The sequence below is a fragment of the Coturnix japonica genome, chromosome 30 (genome assembly GCF_054131305.1).
Source record: "Coturnix japonica strain WE chromosome 30, WE-NBRP24, whole genome shotgun sequence".
Taxonomy (NCBI): Eukaryota; Metazoa; Chordata; class Aves; order Galliformes; family Phasianidae; genus Coturnix; species Coturnix japonica.
In genome coordinates this window covers 2878645-2898823 of record NC_140692.1, presented here as the reverse complement: position 1 = coordinate 2898823, position 20179 = coordinate 2878645, and the positions used below count along the sequence as shown (strand labels likewise).

Here is a 20179-nt window from a genome sequence, read left to right as displayed (position 1 = left end):
ACAGAATTCCAGAGTTCAAGTCATTGTTTCTATTAGGGCTGCAATTCTACTGAAAGCCTTCAAGTTCATCACACTGAATTATCACTGGCACCACACATAACTCCACGTTACATATGTGATCACAAGCAACCTGGCAACTTCAGACAATTCCAAAGCACTCCACGTGCACTTTGCTACTAAAGTACAGAAAAAGGAATTAACATCAGAAATAGCTGCAGTCAAAACCATCTAAGAATCCAAGTCTCCAGGAAACAAGGAAAGCAAATCCTCTCCAGGACTGTCTTCTAAAAGGAAACAGATCAGAAAGGTGAGATCTTTCCCCCTTTGATTACCCACTCATGTAACGTCCATGTCATTTCTAAGTATGCTGCCCAGACCAAGACTGAGGATGCTTCAGAAGAAGACCTTCCCTGCTAAACCAAAAAAAACAAGTAAGGTACCAAAATATGTAGAGCCAAACATGGAAAGGTGCTCTAAGAAGGTGAGCATCACAAGAGACCAACAGGAATGCTTACACAATCCAAACAATGCACAATGTCTGTTCCACAAGCTGCCAAGAGGAATGTGTGCAGTACTCACAGCACACCATGTACACTGCTTACTGCAGTCATACTGCTTCGTAGGACCAGACCAACTTACTGAAACATTTTAATGAACAGACCGAACTGTATGGAACTAGGAGGACAAGTGGTGAGAGACCACAGGCTGAATGCAAGCCAGCAGTGTGCTCTGACAGAAAAGAAGTACAACAAGATCATCAGCTGCATTAAAAAGCAGCACAACCAGACCACGACAAGTCATTCCTGCTTCAACACTCACTGGACCACATCTACAATACTGTATCTGGTTTTTGGCCAGGAAGGATAACAACCTGAAGCAAGTTCTGGGGATGACCTCCAGCCTGTGCAGGGGGCTGAAGCTCCCACTCAGAGAAGAGAAGCTGGGGAGAATGATTTTTGTTCAGAGTGCCTTCCAGTAGCCTTAGATAGAGGGATTTCATAAGATGCCTAGGAAAATGCTCGTGCTGTAATGATTTGCTTTACTGAGAGATACCAGCAGCTTACAAAATGCCAAGCTCTAACCTATTGGTGAGGAAATATTCAAGCCTTCCAGTACCTAACCTGTGCTTCATGTCTTCAGTGACAGAAAATCCATTGGATGGGGCCAGAGGAATGCATCTCACCCCATACCCTCTGTACAGCCACCATTTGTTTAAAGGATCACTCTTCCTTGAGGCACAAAACTAGAGCAGGTTACACAACAGACTGACACCACAAGGGCTTCTCTCTAGATACAAACTGCAGCAAAGAGCATCACAAAAATGGGAAACCAACACTCAGATCAGATCTGTGTCTCTGCTCCGCTCATTAGGAGCATCATGTTTTACTCCCCTTTCAGAGGAAGATACTTCTTCAAGGATAACAAAATCCAGCTCAGCTACACAACACAGTACCACATAGCAATAATTATCTAACATTTCCTGTAGGGAAAGAATCCTAAGCACAAGTTATTCTCTGAGTTTCAGCTGGAACTGAATTATTTTCTTCAGTGTCTGATTTAATACTACGTTTTCATTCTAGAGAAACAATGGAGATAGTGCAGTGATGCTTACAGTTGCTGCCAGGCAGCGTTGTACAGAGCCACAGTCAATCTCAGCTGAGAGCCCAAGGAAGTGAGAAGGAACAGAACTAGGACAGCTGACTTAAACTGGCCAAAGGATATTCCATACTATATGACATATTGTGGAAGGAGTTTTGAAGGGGGTAGAACTTCATGTCAATCTCTTCCACTACTAGGAGGCTAACTGGACACTGATTGGTAGGTGGTGAGCAATTGCTTTTGCATTCATCATAACTATTATCCTTTATCTCAGTAAATAATTCTATCAATTCAATCAACCCATGAGTTCTACTTTGTGTTACTTCTCCCGCCTTAAGATCTCTCCTGCAATCCACTGGAATTGAGTGGAGTACTGTAACTTTCTCTCCCAACAGAAAAATAAAAACACATTCATTATTATTTATGGAAGACTGACTACAGTTCAGGCTCACTGGTTTGAGGTCTCTGGGCATAACCCTGACTGTGAACATAAGCAATTGCTGAAACAATATGTCAAAAAAAGACTGGAGCTTCCTCTTCCAAAAGGTGGTCCTTAGAATCAATGCAATCAAACAGCTTCCCTGTAAGATAAGGTTATCTGAAAATGCATTTAGAGAGTATCAGAGAAAGGTAAGTAACAATGACAGCACAGAAAGCAGAAACTATTTCTTACCTCTATGACTATAAGTATTTCTTTGATGTCTCTCTTACGTGATCCAATGGGCAAACACGTTGATGACTTCAGTTCTTCATGGCATCAATTTCTGTTTTAGCATGAGGCAAGTCATCCTTAAGAGACCATAAAAGCAAGCGATGAAATCGCTAACTACTGTGACATACCAGGTACCACATCTGACTGCTGTGGAACAGAACAAGCACATACGGGACAGTACACAATTCAACATCAACTCAGCAATGACTGACATCACTCCCATAGAAATTCTGAAACAGAGCTGTGAAAAATGAAAAGTAAAACATTCAGCATTTTCATTGGCATTTTGGTAAAGTTGCTGTAATAATATAACAATAATGTAATGTAATGTAATGTAATAACGTAATAACTTCCTCCATTTTACAGCCAGAGAATTCTGCCCTCTGAACAACGAGGAAGAAGATTTGTGGTGCTCTGTTAAACTTTTTCCAGCTCTACAGCATCTTTCAAAAGGCAATGGGACCAGTAGGCTGCATTCGTATGTACCATCCCACCTGCCCCCATGTTCTTGAGAACTCCACAACTCCAACAGAAGATATTCTCATATTTAAATGCCTTTTGGCTTACCCCTACAGTAACTTTCTCCATGATTTTTAGTGCAACTTTTTCACCAGTAAGAAGATGCCGCATAAGATTTACGTTTGCAAAACCACCTACAAATCAAAACACAGATGCTTAAAGTTGAGTGTGAATTCTTCTCTAATATAATATTACAATTTCCAACTGGTTTAAAAAACGAATTTCAAATTTATACAAATGAAACCTGACTTAGAGAACTGACAAGAGCTGTTAATCTATTCTCAGATTAATTCTAGAGTGGTGAGACAGACTGTTAGGCGTGCTGTTTCTGTACAAAGATGACACTTACCCGTTCCAACTGTTTCATGGAATTCCTAGCACTTGAGAATTTCCTCGTAGTCACTGACAGACATCCTGAATGTGCAAGAACTGAAGATCCTCCAAGCACGTGCAATGAGGAAGTGCCAGCAGTGTTCACATCCTACTTAGGACATATTCTTAGAGGCAGAAGGGACACTCGTGGCAGATCCAGCAATGCTCATCTTCTCACCAACGTGCATCCCCCTCTCACCCAGCAACAACAAAACACAGTGCATGAAGCTGGCTTCACTTAGGTTAACAATATGGAACATCCCTCAGGGCTTTGTGCCACAGAGCAGTAGCAGGGCTGGACTACAGCTTGAGGAAGCAGTGGAAGCCTTTCCCTGTATGGTTACAGTGTCCCTGCACGCACCCCACAGCCAGAGCGTTGCAAGCTGAGCTGTCTTGCTGTTTCTTGTACTCATCCCAATCTCTGCGAATGAAAACTCAGAATTCAGTCAAGGCGTTGATTGAGCACGAGCGTGCCTTTATTCAATAGGAAAAAGGAGGGGGTGTGAGGTCTGGAGGAAAGATGGGACTCATTCTCTGTTGTCTGACGAGAGTGTCTCAGAAGTCGTGCTGTTGCCCGGAGCCTGGGACTCTTGGCCTGATTCTACCTCCCCCTCCAAGATGTTTGGCTTCTCCTCTGTAATGCTGACCTGAGCCTGCATGGTTGTGCTGCTGTCGGGGCACTCGTGCTGTGCTTGGGCTGGGCTGTCCTCGAAAGGCACTCGGTTCAGGCTGGTGCCTGAGGAGTCTGGCAGGCTCAGGTCAGCAGCTTCAGCAGGTATGGGATGAACGAGAGCTTCAACGATGATGGCATTCTTCTCTTTATAACTGATGTTATACGGAAGGCTTTCATCTGAACTGCAGCATCCTGTGCTTAGTAACAGTTCTTCATTGATGGAATCACAGGAAGCTGCATCGTAACATGCCCGGCGTCTTGGAGATATACAAGGGCTCGGGTCACCTAGGAAGGAGTAGACGCACAGCAGTTAGTGTCAAAGTTTCACAAGATGAATCATGAAACAGGTTCTTGACATTTGGCTATGCAGTGATGGTGGGCAGAAGCAAATAGGCTTCTAGCAATAGTGTCACTGCCTTGAAAGTGATCCTCGTGCAGGTCCAGCTCTTGTGTTGACAAGAGACTCATTTGGGAAAGACAGGGGTCAACTGAAGATGTCAGGCACAGGCTTGAATGCCAGAAGGATGTACAAGCCCACTGAAAGCATGAATTCTACCTGTGTTGCTGACAAGCAGTGTTTTGAAAGCTGGATTTGCATGCTTACCTGCCAGGACCAAGACTTCTGCTTCAGAGGGCTCCCTGGCACTGCTCTGCAGTTGGCGTTTGGCCACAGGGGATGGTTTGCCCAGGCAGAAGCAGGAACGCCAACTGCAAGCTGCTGACTCTGCCCTCTTATTGGGAGAACTCATTCTGCAGAGAAAACAGAGCATGCTGTCAGTCATGGTGCAGGGTGAGGGAAGAGCTGCACCGAACCCTTGCCAATAGTTGCCTGTTCCTGTCAATGCCTGGTTTCTGCTGAAACACAGCTTAGAAAAGCCCTCTGTTTCAAACAGCAAAGGATGCTTCCATTCCTACAGCTCAGCCCTCAAGTCCTGTTGGCTAAATACCTCTCAACGATGTCAAGCAGGGACATGGATCCCGAGAATGTTGGAGGCTCAGGCTGCTTCGCTCTCCTGGGGCAGGCCTTCAACAGGGAACGAAGGCAGGAGATGAACTTGCCCCGTTTCTTTGGCTCTGCGCAACAAAACAAAAAAACAAGTTCATTTCAGCCCTGGCTCGGTTGGACGAGGCCGAGTGCAACACATTCAACAGAACACGTAACAACAGAAAGCATGTTCCCAACAAGGACACACAAGAACGGATTTTCCCCATCCCTGGAGGTGCCCAAGGAGCTTAATGCAGTTCTCTTTCTAAGCTTGCTCAACTCGGGCATTAATGAACCCCCTGAAAGCCATGTTCAGACCCCATTTTACTAACCCGCATTGTCAAATGTAAAATACGCACCTGGCTTTGGCAATGAATGTAGGATGGACTCGGGCAGTTTTCCCCTGATGAGTTCCACGCACTCACCAGGGAAAAAACCAACCTGTAATAAGAACAAAAAGACAGGTGGACATTAGCCCAAGCCCAGAGCCAAAGGAAAGGTCCTCTGACACCGACACAGGGCAACTGTTTGCATCCAGAAGCCATCCTGTGCAGGCAGAGCAGCTCCAACCGGAGATTCTAGACACTACTGAAGCTGTGCTCTCTAGTCAAAAATGTGTGCCTACCTCAAAGCCACGCTTGCCTCTCCACCAGGGGCTCATCTCCTTTGGTGGCATATCAACAATGCACACGATGTCTCCAACCTGCAAAAGATTGAAACATCAATCCCAGCTTCAGCACAGCTAAAAGAAAAGCCTTCTTCTACGACACAAAATATGAGAGTATTCCCGAGGCGTTCACACTCTATACTAATTCTGTGCACAACAACAAGGAACGCCTGGAACTGCTTACCTCCAGAGAGAGCTCATCCGGCCCCTGGGCGACGTGGCTCCTAATAACATGGGCTGCCGCAATCGCTGGTACGTTTAAAGATGACATAGCACGCACCAGCTGCGGCTTCCGCATGTTATCAGCCTGCAAAACAGAGCACAGGCCGTGGTCAGGAGCTGAGGACAAATCAGGAGGATTTCAAGGTGAGGAGCACATCTGCAAAGAAAGCTGCAGCAAATGCGCTCCGTCCTTATCAGGAGCACTTCAGAAGGAGCTGCACTTCTCATCACAGTTATTTCCCTTCCTGGTGTGCATTGCCAGGACATGCAAAGATGCATCTCTCTCTACCCAGACTAATCAGCAATGGCACTGGCACAGACAGGTGGCCAGGCCCTTTTTGGCCCATTCTTTCCTGCAGGAGAGTACATCTGCAGCTCCTTCTAATGGTTCAACACAGGGAACAAAGACCGGCCAGAGCTTCATACTGTACCTCCGTCGCCGCCACCTCAGGCTCACGGCTGATCTCACTGCACGCAGCACCCATAACAGCAAGTGTGAAGAGCTGGAACAGAGCAGAAACACACTTCTGTTTTCTCTATTCACACAGCACAGTATGGACAGACTTCTTCAGAACTACATTCACATACCATGCGGCAAAACCATGCGGGGGGACAAATCATGGCACGTACCTGGCAGTGAGATCACCTCAAGCTATCTGCAGCAGTTGTCGCTTTGCTCGGATGGAATGAGAGCAAAAGCTGCACCGAGGCAGTGGGCGGAGGGTGAGGAGAGGAGAGAGAAAGAGCAGGTCAGTGAGCAGGGCTAAGACAGTCATGGAATAACACACACAGCACAACCGTCCCATCCACTTGCTGCAAGACATGCTGAGTCTCAGGCTACGTGATGCCTGTCCGCCCAGCAACTTTACAATGCTTCCACTACTGAGCAAAGACAATGGAAGAAGCACGGGACAGGTGCCAACTTTACGGATACCCCCTTTGGAACGTGTGTACCAGGGGAAAATTATGTCTGATGGTCAAGAGTAAGCAATACGGTGCTGTGAGCTCCGACAGCCAGCAGTTCTCAACACCTCACTGCCCACCCATCCATCCCACGCCAGCTCAGCTTACCTACAAGCTGCTGCGCACGACGGTGAGAAGAAAAAGGCAATAAAGACACTAACTAAAGGAACTAACTAAAGGCACTAACTAAAAATACTAACTAAAAGCACTAACTAAAGGCACTAACTAACGGCACTAACTAAAAATACTAACTAAAAGCACTAACTAAAGGCACTAACTAACGGCACTAACTAAAGGCACTAACTAAAGGCACTAACTAAAGGCACTAACTAACAACACTAACAACACTAACTAACAACACTAACTAACAACACTAACTAACGGCACTAACTAACGGCACTAACTAACGGCACTAACGACACTAAACGCACAAGAACAACAAATCAAGCAACCACTCCGACCACTAGCTCACCCACAAAGGAACGCAGAACGCACCGCTCATCCCCTCATTCCAGACGCTTATGACATCACCAACGGCCAACAGCCTGGTCCACCATGACCCCCCACAAGGCGGGGAGCCAAGACCACGTGGTCACGTCTGATTCCAACACGGTACCACAACATTCCAGGACTCAGTGTGGGCTTGGAATTCTATCCTGGTGTGGCAGCGCAATGGGAGGTGTTAGGGCACAGCTGAAGAGCTGACAGACAACGGACGTTTCCAAAGGAGGGTGCCAGATTAACTCTCAGCATTCTCTTGCGGGGCTCTTAGGAATGCTTCAAACCCATTTTCACTGCCTAGCTCATTTCTAGAAAGTCCAGTTGAGAAATGCTCACTTTGTCTGGGGAACGCCTCTATGCATCATGAATGAAAAATAAAATAAAATGGGCACGCGACCCTATGAAACTTACCTCTCTGCTCTTGCTGTCAGCCAGACACCTCAGATGAGCATGACGTGTCCCTGCTCCTGAATGAAGATTCACCCAAGTCTGTGTTCCTCTCTGCTCCATCTCTGGGTCTAAAAGAAACACAGACAGAGATGATTACAAGATCCTTTGTGCAGATGAAAGCACAGAGTGCACACGAATTCTCTTTAGCAAGAACTACTACTTGAGAATGCATAGAATCCACACAAAAATTTACTTTCTCTTTAACCCTTTTTCCTTTGTACATGATTCCACTATTTATACCCTCAATTAATGATTCATACTGCACATGATGTTATGATGTAGAATATTGACAGCAACAGCACAAAACTATGACAGAATCCACAGACAGTTTTTTGAGAGGTAGTATGAAAGATGAACAGAAAGGAAATAGATTCATTAAAATAACGTTGTTAATCCTCTCCCCGTCAAAAAAGGAAGACTTCTGGGCACTGTTACCAGCAGCTCCTAGAACACCTTGCACCACAAACTGCGGCACATACATTTTCTTCCCACAGGTCCCTCACCTCCCTCATTAGTGTCAGATTCACTCAGGTTAAAATACATGGATCAGAACAGCCATTCAGTTCTGCTTAGGCAGGATCCCACCGCCGGGATGTCTCCCAGTCCCATTCCCTGCTTTTCCCAGCACCAGTTGGGGAAAGGAACAGCAACTGACATCACCTACCCAGACTTCTGCAGGGCCTTCCATTTGGTCTCACATCACAGCGAGAAGCAGGAGAGCTCTCGTGGTACAAGAGAGTGGTGGGCTGGAGAAATAAAGGCTGCCTCTAAGATGGTGCTTCAAACAACATGTGGAACTGGACATGAGACATGAAAGACAGGGCTACATGCCCCAAAAGGGGGCAAGTTCCAGTTGCTGCAAGCCATCGAGGTAACCAATAGAGGGGCCCTGACTACAGCCTGGGCGGGGAAAGGGACAATAGAGTATACTGGGCTGTGTGGATTAGGTGGCCTGGCACATCTCAACCACAGAAATATAAAGCCTTGGTGGACACTGGCGCACAATGCACCCTAATGCCCTCAAGTCACCAAGGGACACAACCAATATATATCCATGGAGTGACTGGGGGTTCCCAAGAATTGACTATGTTGGAGGCCGAAATAAGCCTCAATGGTAAAAACTGGCAAAAACACCCTACTGTGACTGGTCCAGAGGCTCCATGTATTTTGGGTATTGATGACCTTAGGATGAGATATTTTAAGGATCCCAAGGGCTATCGATGGGCCTTTGGGATAGCTGCTGTTAACACAAACTGTGTTAAGCAGCTGTCAACTTTACCTGGTCTGTCAGATGATCCTTCTGCTGTGGGGTTGCTCCAGGTAAAAGACCAAGTGGTACCAATTGCCACCAAAGTGGTACAAGACAGCAGTTCCGCACCAATAGGGACTCATTGCTCCTCATTCACAAGCTAATTCGCCAATTAGAGAATCAGGGATTGATTAGCAAAACTCACTCGCCTTTTAACAGCCCCATATGGCCAGTGCGTAAAGCCAATGGAGAATGGAGGCTGACGCTGGATTACCGTGGCCTGAATGAATTCACACCTCCATTGAGTGCTACTGTACCAGACATGATAGAACTCCAGTATGAATTGGAGTCAAAAGAAGCAAGGTGGTTTGCCATCATTGACATTGCTAATGCCTACTTTTCCATCCCATTGGCTGCAAAATGTAGGTCACAGTTTGCTTTTACCTGGAGAGTTGTTCAGTATACCTGGAACTGTTTACCTCAAGGGTGGAAGCACAGCCCAACCATTTCCATTGGTTGATCCAAGCTGTCTTGGAACAGGGTAATGCTCCCGAACACTTGCAGTATATTGATGATATTGTCGTGTGGGGCCATACAGCAGCAGAGGTTTTCAAGAAAGGAAAACAGATAATCCAAATTCTTTTGCAAGCTGGTTTTGCCATTAAGCGCAGCAAGGTGAAGGGGCCTGCCCAGGAAATCCAGTTTTTAGGTGTAAAACGGCAAGATGGGCATCGACACATCCCAGCAGATGTGACTGACAAAATCACTGCTATGTCTCCGCCCACCAACAAGACAGAGACCCAATCTTTTCTGGGAGTAGTGGGCTTTTGGAGAATGCATGTCCCAAACTACAGCCACATAGTGAGCCCCCTCTATCAGGTAACGTGGAAGAAGAATAATTTCTCATGGGGTCCTAAGCAGCAGCAGGCTTTTGAGCAGATAAAACAAGAGATAGCCCATGCCGTGGCCTTGGGGCCAGTACGGACGGGACAGGATGTGAAAAACATAATCTACACTGCTGCTGGAGAAAAAGGTCCCACTTGGAGTTTGTGGCAAAGAGCTTCAGGAGAGACCCAAGGCCGACCCCTGGGATTTCGGAGTCGAGCATATAAAGGGTCTGAGGAGCGCTATGCTTAAACTGAGAAGGAGATCTTAGCCGTGTATGAGGGGGTTCGGGCTGCTTCTGAAGTAGCTGGGACTGAGGTTCAGCTCCTTCTAGCACCTCGCTTGCCTGTGGCCCCCCTGTCACGAACACAGGTAAATTTTTGTTTAAACCGTGACAACTACCCAGAATGCTGCATCAGGGAACTTTTGCCTAGAACTTTAGAGAACTATTTTTAACTCAGAAAGGTCAGAGATAGAAAGTTCACACTGATTTCTGGGTCACCAGCCTCACCGTACATCAGCATTTTTGGTTTTTAAATGATACATAAAGTTCTCAATGGCACTGCTCTAGTTGGTAGTTCTTTCCCTTTCCATGCAGCTCGCTCTGTGCATGGCTTGTGAACCGCTATTCAGGCCAGACAGCTGCTGCCCCAAAGACCTGCCATAAATGTACAAATTCTACCAGGATAATGTCTTGGGAGTGGAGAAACAGGATGCGCAGTCATATGGCTCTCACACATACCTTGTACAACCAGCTTGGCTCTGGACTGGGCATCACCAATGTCACAGGTGTACACGTCACTGTCACTTTTCTCCAGATTTCTTATGCTCAGCTGCAGGTCTCGTCCTTTCTGTGCCATCTCGTATTTCCTGCCAGGCCTGAGCTCAGCAATGCCTTTCCTCCATATGACGGTGTATGAGCATTTCTCGCACTGAAATGAAAAAATTGTAGTTCCACTTTCTTCAGTTTTCAGATCTGAAAGTTCCTTGATAAAGTAATTAGGTTTTTCTGGAAGGAAAAGAGGGGGATGAGGGTGTGGGACAAAGGGATTTGTTACCCGAACAAGTCTCAAGCATACAGAGGTGTCCTGAATCTCCTTTGCCCTCACTTCTAGAACATCACATAGAGATGCAAAGAATCTAAGAAGTCCACAGAGTCCACCCCTTTACATAGGCTTGATCATTCCAGAAGATATCTGGAAAGTTTAATACCATTATACATGCGCTGGTAGGATCTCATCTGATCAACTGCATATAGTTTAGATTACACATATTCAATATAGACTAATTCAGATTGCCATATTTTCTTGGCTCACTAACACCCAAGATCATAGAATCATAGAATGATCACAGAATCATAGAATGGCCTGGGTTGAAAAGGACCTCAAAGATCATCTAGTTTTAAAGCCCCTGCCAAGGGGTCACCAACCACCAGACCAGGCTGCCCAGATCCACATCACACTGGAGAATCATTCAGTTTCCAGATTATTTTAAGGAAAAGATTTTAATCCATCATATTTTCTGAAAACTAAGAATTGATCCTGCTCAAGGAAACAGAAGAGAAAAACATCACCCACAGGCTGCAGATATTTACCTCGACTTCTCTACATGCCATCCCCAGTGTGCTTTTCAACTCACCTTGCAGTAACCCTGGCTTTTGTTTCAGAGTCCTCTGTCTCACAGGTGTACTCCCTGCTGTCCTTGGCAGTAGAATCATGGATGATCAGAATGGCCCCAGTTCCCTCCTGCTGCAAGTCGTACTTCTGGCTTTTTCTGATTGCTTTGCCATCCTTGTACCAACTGATGTTCACATCTGTTTCGACAGCTCACAGCTTAGGCTGATGTCCTGCCCTGCTGCTGCTGTTGTATCCTCCAGCTGTTTTGTAACCTCAGTAGCTTTTTCTGGAAGAAAACATGCTTTTTAAGTAACACACACACGGTAGGATGCCTCTCTCAAAATACACGCATCTACATGCTGGAGATAAGTTAGAGAGGCATTTGCAACAGAGGCCATCCTACAGCCAGCAGTAATCTGCAAAGTACAGACAATAGAATTCAAGGCACCATTTATTCTCTCTTAAATCTACCCCATTGAGGATGATGAACCATGACTGAAAACTGCCTCTTTCTTCTCTCCACTCATCACACTGGGAGCCTCGGATGATGCTCTCAGATGCACATGTTCTAGATAGGAATTTGTTGTACAGCTAGATGATGTGAAGGCCATCCCTTCAGTTTATACTTAGAGGATATTTGCTCCCACAGTTCCCTCAACAGATCATTCCTGATTTACTGTTAATGGAACAAGCTGTAGTGAGATGCCCATTTCCAACACTACCCCAGTGCTTTGGGTAGTTCTCACATTTGTGTAAAATGGTTCCTCCTTTTACATATTTTTAAGAGAAATTCTCAGTGCTTCAAGGTTCAAGTAGAAGGTTGCTATTCACTTTAACCATATTATGAGTTAGCTCTCATGACAATCTTATCAGAAGACAGTTGAAGGAATCAGACCCCAGAATCTCTCCCATCTCATTACCTTTCACAGACAGAGAGGCTTTGGAGGTTAGACCACGGGCAATAAAAACGACTTCCCCAGCGTCAGTAGGAGTCACACTTTTGATAAGGAGAGTCTCTTACCAACCCACGTTAGAAGCTTTAAATCGCCCACCGCTTTCCACTCTGCTTCCATTCAGTGTCCAGTTGAACTCATCAATGCTTTCATGGGACAGAATGCATTCAAAAGTACAATCTTCTCCCTCCTGGATTTCAGTGTTTTTCAGCCGTTTGCTAATGCCAATATTCAGCTCTGGAAGATAAGAGATAGGTTAGTATGAGGTTTATATGGAGAAAAGGCATTTGTGACTGACGTGAGTAGCAGGACTGGTGTTTTAACTCAGGATTTGCAGAACATGGCTGCATTCCTCACTGATGTATTCTCTAAGACATTCTCCACTCAGAATTACCAGAAAGCTATAAAAAAAAGAGATGTGAATCTCTTGGCTTTGCTCTGGAAGAACTACAAGGAGAGCAGCTCAGTCCATGGAGCACAATGAAGATTCAATGAGCTACAGAGGGAAAAACCTAACAGAGAGGACAACTCTAGGAAGCTGGGTGAGAAAAAGGGTTTTGCCTATGACAAGAAATTAACTGTTTCTATTAGCTCTTTTGTTACCATCCTACCCCTACTGGTGTTCAAACCATTTCTCCATTTTAGGGATGTTTAGAAAGGAAACATTTCCAGGACATTCTTGACATGTTTGGTGATTTTCATGGCAAAAGGAGATACATTTACATCAAAAGCAATGGGAATTTTCCAGACATCACTGCGCTACATTGCAGTAATACACTTCTATTGTAGAAACTATTAAGGCTCGTGGGGGAATAGGTGTAAGACATAGTGACCACACTGAATGTGCTTTTAGCACTCCTTTACTTTCCACAGTACTTACCCTGAACGCCGACATTTGACTTGGCAACATCAGTGCCAATATCACAGGTATAGAAACCTGCATCTGGCTTCTCGAGGTCATGCAGAAGGAGACATAGGGTCTTCCCAGACTGTACCAGCTCATACTTGTTGCCAGAAGTGAGCACATCACCGTCCTTTTTCCTCACTGCAATTAAACAGCCAAAACAGAACAACGTGATACAGAAGTTGAGACATTTCCAGTTGCTTTCAGCTTTTTAAGGAGAGATCAATAAATCTTTACCAGTACTGACAACACCAATATAGAACCTAAAGCGGTTTCATGTCTCTTGACAGAATGCGCTTTAAGGAATTCTGAACTAATCAGTAGGAGAATACAGGGAACAGGAGGGACAGCCTGCATTGCTGTGGGTGGGACTGATATCATATGAAGTTATTGGGATGCAGCTCTTCTAAAGCTGGAGAGCTGGCATTGCCCTCACATGGAGCAGAGCTCATACAGCAGGCCACAGGATTAAGAGGATAAGCTGCTGAACACTTTTGATTTTCCTCTTTTATTGACTCCTTTTATCTGTCTTCTATTTCACACATCAAATGTTTATACTGGGGAAAAAACATCCACCAAATGCAAAGGAAAGGAGAAAGAGGAAATCCTTCAAACTCTGAGCGCATAGAATAAAAGAGCTTAATTGCTGGGGAGAGCAGATTAGAATCACAGTATCCTTAGAATTGGAAGAGACCCTTAAAGGCCATCTAGCCCAGCTCCCCTGCAATAAACAGGGACACTCACAGCTAGATCGGGTTGCTCACAGCCTGGTCATTAGTCATTCCAGAGGCAAAACACACACTGAATGATCTCTCCCTGCAGTCATAAATCCTTGGGGCAACAGAATTGACACTGCATGTTACTGAAGCAGTAAAAGAAATTGCTCTTGTAACTCTCCTTGTGTTAAGTAAAACGATGATAAAAAGCAATGGAATGCTTTGGCAGGACACCAAAACCATCCTCCTTCGTTGATATCTGCTGCAATGGAACCTTCCACTGGAAGAAAGCCCCTGATGACTTGTCACCCCAGAGAGGTGAGCTTTAGAAGCAGGACTGCTGCACAACAGAATGAACTGGAGCTCCTTAGCATCTCTTGCATCCAGGAGGGCTGTGATCAGACCCACCTCTCACCTTCAGGCGCGCGCCTTCTGACACCTTGTCTGACTTCACTGTCACTGTGCCAGCATCCTCAGGCTTAACCTGCTTCATTGTCAGTGTGCAGCAATTGCCAGCGTTCTTGATTTCATTGTAATTGTTGGTGTAAAGGAGGTTGCCATTCAGGAACCATTCCACATCCTCGTCATCATGGGACAGCTCGCAGGAGAAGACAGCAGAGCTCTCTTCTTCAATTTCCACATCCTGCAGGTGCTTCGTTACTTCTACATTGCGGGCTGTGGGGAAACAAGGTGAACTGTTACCACTAGTCTATCAGCGTCAGTTCCATGAGGTATTTTGCTAGTGTATGTTGCTCAGCATCCGCCTCCCCAGCTTTTGATGCTCTTCTTAAGAAGTGAAGTGGAAGAGGCCATCCCAAATCAAAGTTCAGTTCTTTCAGAATCGTGATCTCCATTTCTCTAACATCAGCACTGCTGTAGGTATTATCAGTAATATAAACAAAGTCTGCTACATCAGGAGAGTACATCTCTTCGTATTTTGAGGCTAGAAGCAGCGCTGTCACTATGTATGTGACACTACTAACGCATACTGGGATGTGGTAGAATGGTTAGACTAGATGATCTTTGTGTAATCTTCTCAGTGAAGATTATACATTTATAAAGTTAGCAGGAGAGAACGGCAGAAATCAACCAAGAGAAGAGAAATCTGAGGTGAAATAGGACATGGAAGAGGCCACCCTCCCTGCTCATACCTTCAGCTGTCAGCGTGGCCTCAGTCTCTGCAATTCCTGCCTTGCACTTGTACACACCAGCATCATCGGGCTTCAGCATCAGAATCTTGAGCTCTGCTGAATGCTTATCCCTCTTGATCTTGTATTTCTCAGAGGGCTCGATGGGTGTGTGGCCCTTGAAACATTTCACAACCTTTGAGAAGGCCTGAAGTCACAGGACAGGATGACAGAATGATGTTCCAAAGCTGTCTTGTCCTCCAACTTCCTGGTGATTTGTATATGGTAATCTGCAAAGCAGGGGTGGAAGAGAAGGAAGGATGAGGACAATTGGAAGAAGAGGAAAGTCTCTTGTGTGTATTCCATCCCAATTAATTTCATCTTCACAATGGTTGTTTGAACCACTCTAAAGATAAAACAAACAATTGCCTATAGGGAATGCCATTCACTACATTTCTATAAAGTAATACTGTATATTATCTACGAAATGCAAGGTCCAGCTCTTGTTCTGTGCTTATTAAACTGCTCCCAGTTAAGGCTTTTATTCAAATAAGAGTGAGTTGAAAATATAACAAGTACTTTAGGATGTGAATGGAGACTCTTACGCTGCAACGGGAAAACAGCTGATAAAAAGCCTGGAAGTTTCTTTCAGATGAAATCAATGACAAACTGCATCAAATTTAGGTGCTACCAAACTTAGCTTGTCTACTTCAGAAATACAATTAATTTCACCTGATTTGACTTCTTTGGAATAGCCAAGGACAAAACCACAGCTCTTTAGATCTGAATAGTAAGCACATCACAACTATTCAAACACATATTTTACTGAGATGCAGCTGTCTCATTTAGTGTCCAACGACTTTGAACTGGAAATGGAGCAGACCCTCCAGACACACACACAATATTTCAACGACCCCAGTGAAGGAAGACTGTACGTTAATTAATTCTTCATCTTCATGATGTAAACCAAGCCAGGATATGTTACCTCTGACGAGCAGATTGGCTGTGGATTTGGATTTGCCAATTGAGAACTGAATGGTGCCTGTCATATCAGTGGTATTTTCGGTATGGTCAGCTGGTGGATGGTGCCTTCTTGCTGCATAATAAAGGTTATGCCAGCCTGTAAGACTTCCCCACGTAGATACCACTTGGGAAGTTTCACAGAAGGAATGGATATCTCGCATTCAAATTTGGCTTCTTCAGGCTCAGTCACATCCTCATCACACAGCTCCTTTAGTAGATTAATGGATTGCTCTTTAAGAAAGATGGAACAAGAGAAAGCAGAGATTTAGAAGGAATGTAAAAAACCCTTACATTATCACCCTACTTACTCACGTCAGCATTACTGCACATGAACACTACACCTATCAGCTCAAAATGCCTTAAAACATCATTAAAAAAATAGTAGAAACAAAGGAATGTTGTTATGAAGTCAGACAATAAGACTGACAACCTGAAGAGAGCCCAGATCTTCTGATTCCCAGTCCAACATCCAAATCAAACCATGACCTTCCCATCCCGATATCAAACTCCTCGCATTACGAAGTGGAATAGAGGTTCAATGAAACACGGACATTGATAATTACTTTGGTTAAATACAGCAACTTAGCTCTGAACAACAAGTTTTCTCCTAGTAAAGGTCCCTGTAGCTCAAATGTAATGGCTCTACTTAGGATAAATTCATTTTCCAGGATGTTCTTGCCCTTATAATTGTAACAAGAAAAATATCGGTGGACTTTGGGAAAACAAAAAACCCTCTGAATTTAAATATTCATTTAATTTGCATTTTGTTTTCAAAGTAAGCGAGAATGGCTTTTGTATAAATCTATCTGCATTCCACTGCCTTTATTTTATTTTATTATTATTACTATTTTTACCTTCAACAAAGAAATGAGCACTGCTTTTATCATCAAAAACATCACAAGTGTATGTATCCTCATCTTCATAATTCGCATCGTTGATGATGAGTTTCTGATACACGCCATCGCTCAAAATTTCATATTTGTCACTGGGATGAATTTCAAGATCCTTTTTGTACCACTTCACTTTAGCATGGGCACGAGACACCTGGCACTCCAGGAATCCCCGATGCTTTTCAAGTGCAATCTTATCTTGCAGAGGCTTCACAGTTCTCTCAGGCAGCTCTAAAAAGAGGAAAACAAACAAACAAATATATGTGTGTATGTATGTATGTATGTATGTATGTATATACACACATTATATATATACATACGTATATATACACATTATATATATACATATGTATATTATCTATATATATATTGATCAATATATTTTATATATATATATATGTTATATATATATATAATGATCAGCACAGTTTCTGTGAGAGAGGCTAACTCAGTAGTGATAGTTCTTCTATGAATGATTACTTAGATGGTGACGCTTTGTTAAGCACTTGATCTAACGCACAGCAAATAAAGAGCTAATTAAAAGAAGACCTGTTATCCCTATTTTACCACTTGGATGGCTAAATTTCAGAGGTAAGGAGTAATTTTCTCAGCACTGTACAGCAGTGAAGTGGCAAAGCTGGGGACTGAACTCTTGAGTAGTGTGCTAACTCAAATGTCTCCCTTTTCTTCATCACACTTAACATCATATATATACCTTAACATTGTATATATTAAAAAAAAACAACCCTGTGCTCTTTTCCTGTGCCTAATACAACTCCTCCAATCTCTGTGCTCTGCCACGAGGGACATGTCTAAATAGGGTGGCAGATACACGCAGGAGATAAATATTTCCACTTCCCTCAGCCAACACTGCTCTGAATTTCTATGGGACACGTCGTTGGATGAAAAGGCATTTGACAAAGAAGGAAAAGAAAAAGTTTAGTCTGCTGTGTCATTCTCTTGGTAGCCAGAATAACTAACCCTCGCCAGTGTTAGTTCAAAGAATAGGCAGATTTTATCTCCTGACATGAGCAGTAATTCAAAGAAGCTCGTATATGATCCTGTATCCTGCATATTCACTGCAGGCAGGCAAAGACATTATGAGATAAGGGAGATCTACACATCACTCGTTATGAACACCTCATAAAGATAAAACCACACACAAGGGGAGAGTTTATGAAGAGGACTACTCTTGGACTGCTTTCCAAGAGGCATCAATTAGTAACTCCCTTCGCTCATTTTTCACACTACTCTACAGTGTCCTCCTGAGCCCCCTTACTCCTGTTGCCAACTGCTGATGCAGGGAATCCTGAGGAACCAAGGATTCATAGTTGTTCCATCAGTAGTCCTTGGTCAGCTCTCCCTCCCTGCCCCTTCTGTTTTGATCCCACTAACCAAATTTTAGTTAGTCTGAAAAGAGGATGGAAACCTCCGCAGCAATTAGTTTCTAAATATCTTGCAATGGGCAGCTTGTAGGAGCCCCATCTCAATGCCCACAGCACAGGAGGCAGGACTGCTTAGCCCATGCACTAGTGCATTTACCAGCACAGATGTAAGCCCAGATCTATGCACACCAAATACAGGCTCTCAGTTTGCACAAGGAGGCATCCATGGAGCTGAAGTATTAGACAGATATTGTGGTGGGGCAGCAGTTATTAAGACGCCAGACAGAAAGGACACAGATAACGTGGCAACTCAGCTTTACCATTATGACTGATGATGGAACATCTAATTTCACTGCTCAAAAGAGAACTTCCATATAACTGGAAAGAATGAAATTCACAGGGGAAACCACACACAGACACACACAAAAGCAATACAAAGGAGATGAAGGATGGTTCACATACTAGTGATTCACTCTGAGACGCAAGCAAATGAAAGAGTATCCCCAACCATTTGCCTCCTGAAATGCTAAGTATATAAACTCATTGCTGTGATAACTCTGCCAGACGTGAGTCATACACTGTAAAACCTTATGGGGTCAATCAGTTTAACTTCATAAATTCATTACACCAACAAAAACAGACCATCGTGTCCAGGCTGGTTCATTTCAGCTCTTCAAAGCTGTTGGTAAAACTGCCTGAGAGCTGAAATGCTTACCAGCAAAAGCTAAAAACTGTAAATCAAATGTAATAAGCTGGCTTTGTCTACTGTATAGAAATGATGCCTGAAAAAAGAAAAGAAAAAAAAAAAAAAAAAGAACCTAAACCAGAACAAATGGAATGGCTGCATAAAACAGCCAGTACTGAAACTGCAACGCAACCTGGTTGCAGACTGAGAGAGAAAATGAGAGTTCACCAAAGTCATGGGACAGGACACATGTTCATGTTCATGCTAACACTGAACCCAAGTGGCCACATGAGGACAGCATCTAGTAGGAAATCAGAAAAAAGCATCCTTTCAGAAGTCCCTTTGGCAGGTGGCATTTACCAGGGCACCCGTGTGTTCAGTAACCAGTCTGATGCTTCAGAGCCTGGTGATGAGCTACAAACTGGGGTTTAACCAGTGCAACACAAGGAGGGAAAATCTGTCTTGAGCATAAAGAAGAAAGAGAAAGGTATCCAAAAGGACTAACGAAGAAATGCTCAAACTGCCCAGGAAGCATTTTTTCCTGTGGTGCAAAACACAGTTTATTTGCTCATTCAGGTAAACATACCACGAACCTTTAGGGTAGCTGATGTCTTGTCTTCAGCTGCTTGGCACGTGCATGTTCCCTGATCTTCATATTCACACTTGTGAAAAATGAGACTTCTCTTATTTCCCTGGGAAGTAATGCCCACTTTTTTACTTTGATGGAGCTCCTTCCAATCCTACAAGGGAAAATATCAAGTCAGATCTCCATGAGTCCTTCCATCTCTGCACTGAGCAAAGGGAGCCTTCAGATCTATGCTTAATTCACCCACTCCCCTAGAATTAATGGAACTGTGCTTACTGGAACATATGTTGAAGCTTAAGCACAGTGCAGTGTTTTCAACATGTAGGAATGGCTATAGAACATGCAGAAATTCTGGCTGACCTATGACAGCTTAAAGCACTGCGGAGGACTGTTAACAAGCTCGTTTGCACCTTGAATAAATGACATTATCCCCAAGTAAGGGAAGGAACAGCTGAGCACCGGGGAGGTACACAAAGTGCCAGAGCAAATTCTCACAC

At 44.1% G+C, this 20179-nt stretch overlaps 2 protein-coding genes and 2 long non-coding RNA genes across 4 annotated transcripts; all 4 read right to left on the bottom strand.

Moving 5' to 3' along the window:
- Nucleotides 1-3710: 3710 nt before the first annotated feature.
- On the bottom strand, nucleotides 3711-4657 carry LOC146755807 (rho GTPase-activating protein 32-like). The gene is made up of 2 exons (XM_085525246.1): nucleotides 4480-4657; nucleotides 3711-4160 (listed from the first exon to the last, which is right to left on the bottom strand). Exons 1-2 carry the CDS (start codon nucleotides 4655-4657, stop codon nucleotides 3730-3732), a joined length of 609 nt encoding a protein of 202 aa, XP_085381372.1. The 3' UTR covers nucleotides 3711-3729.
- A 1454-nt stretch (nucleotides 4658-6111) lies between these two features.
- Nucleotides 6112-7135, bottom strand: LOC146755806 (uncharacterized). The gene is made up of 3 exons (XR_014937932.1): nucleotides 6821-7135; nucleotides 6380-6448; nucleotides 6112-6252 (listed from the first exon to the last, which is right to left on the bottom strand). It is a non-coding gene; the product is annotated as an uncharacterized LOC146755806 (long non-coding RNA).
- Nucleotides 7136-7567: 432 nt separating this feature from the next.
- LOC146755805 (obscurin-like) lies at nucleotides 7568-11663 on the bottom strand. The gene is made up of 3 exons (XM_085525245.1): nucleotides 11436-11663; nucleotides 10540-10806; nucleotides 7568-7731 (listed from the first exon to the last, which is right to left on the bottom strand). The coding sequence occupies exons 1-3, from the start codon at nucleotides 11512-11514 to the stop codon at nucleotides 7568-7570; spliced, it is 510 nt and encodes a 169-aa protein (XP_085381371.1). The 5' UTR covers nucleotides 11515-11663.
- A 4436-nt stretch (nucleotides 11664-16099) lies between these two features.
- Nucleotides 16100-19826, bottom strand: LOC146755804 (uncharacterized). The gene is made up of 3 exons (XR_014937930.1): nucleotides 19690-19826; nucleotides 16991-17257; nucleotides 16100-16367 (listed from the first exon to the last, which is right to left on the bottom strand). It is a non-coding gene; the product is annotated as an uncharacterized LOC146755804 (long non-coding RNA).
- Between the last annotated feature and the right edge of the window lie 353 nt (nucleotides 19827-20179).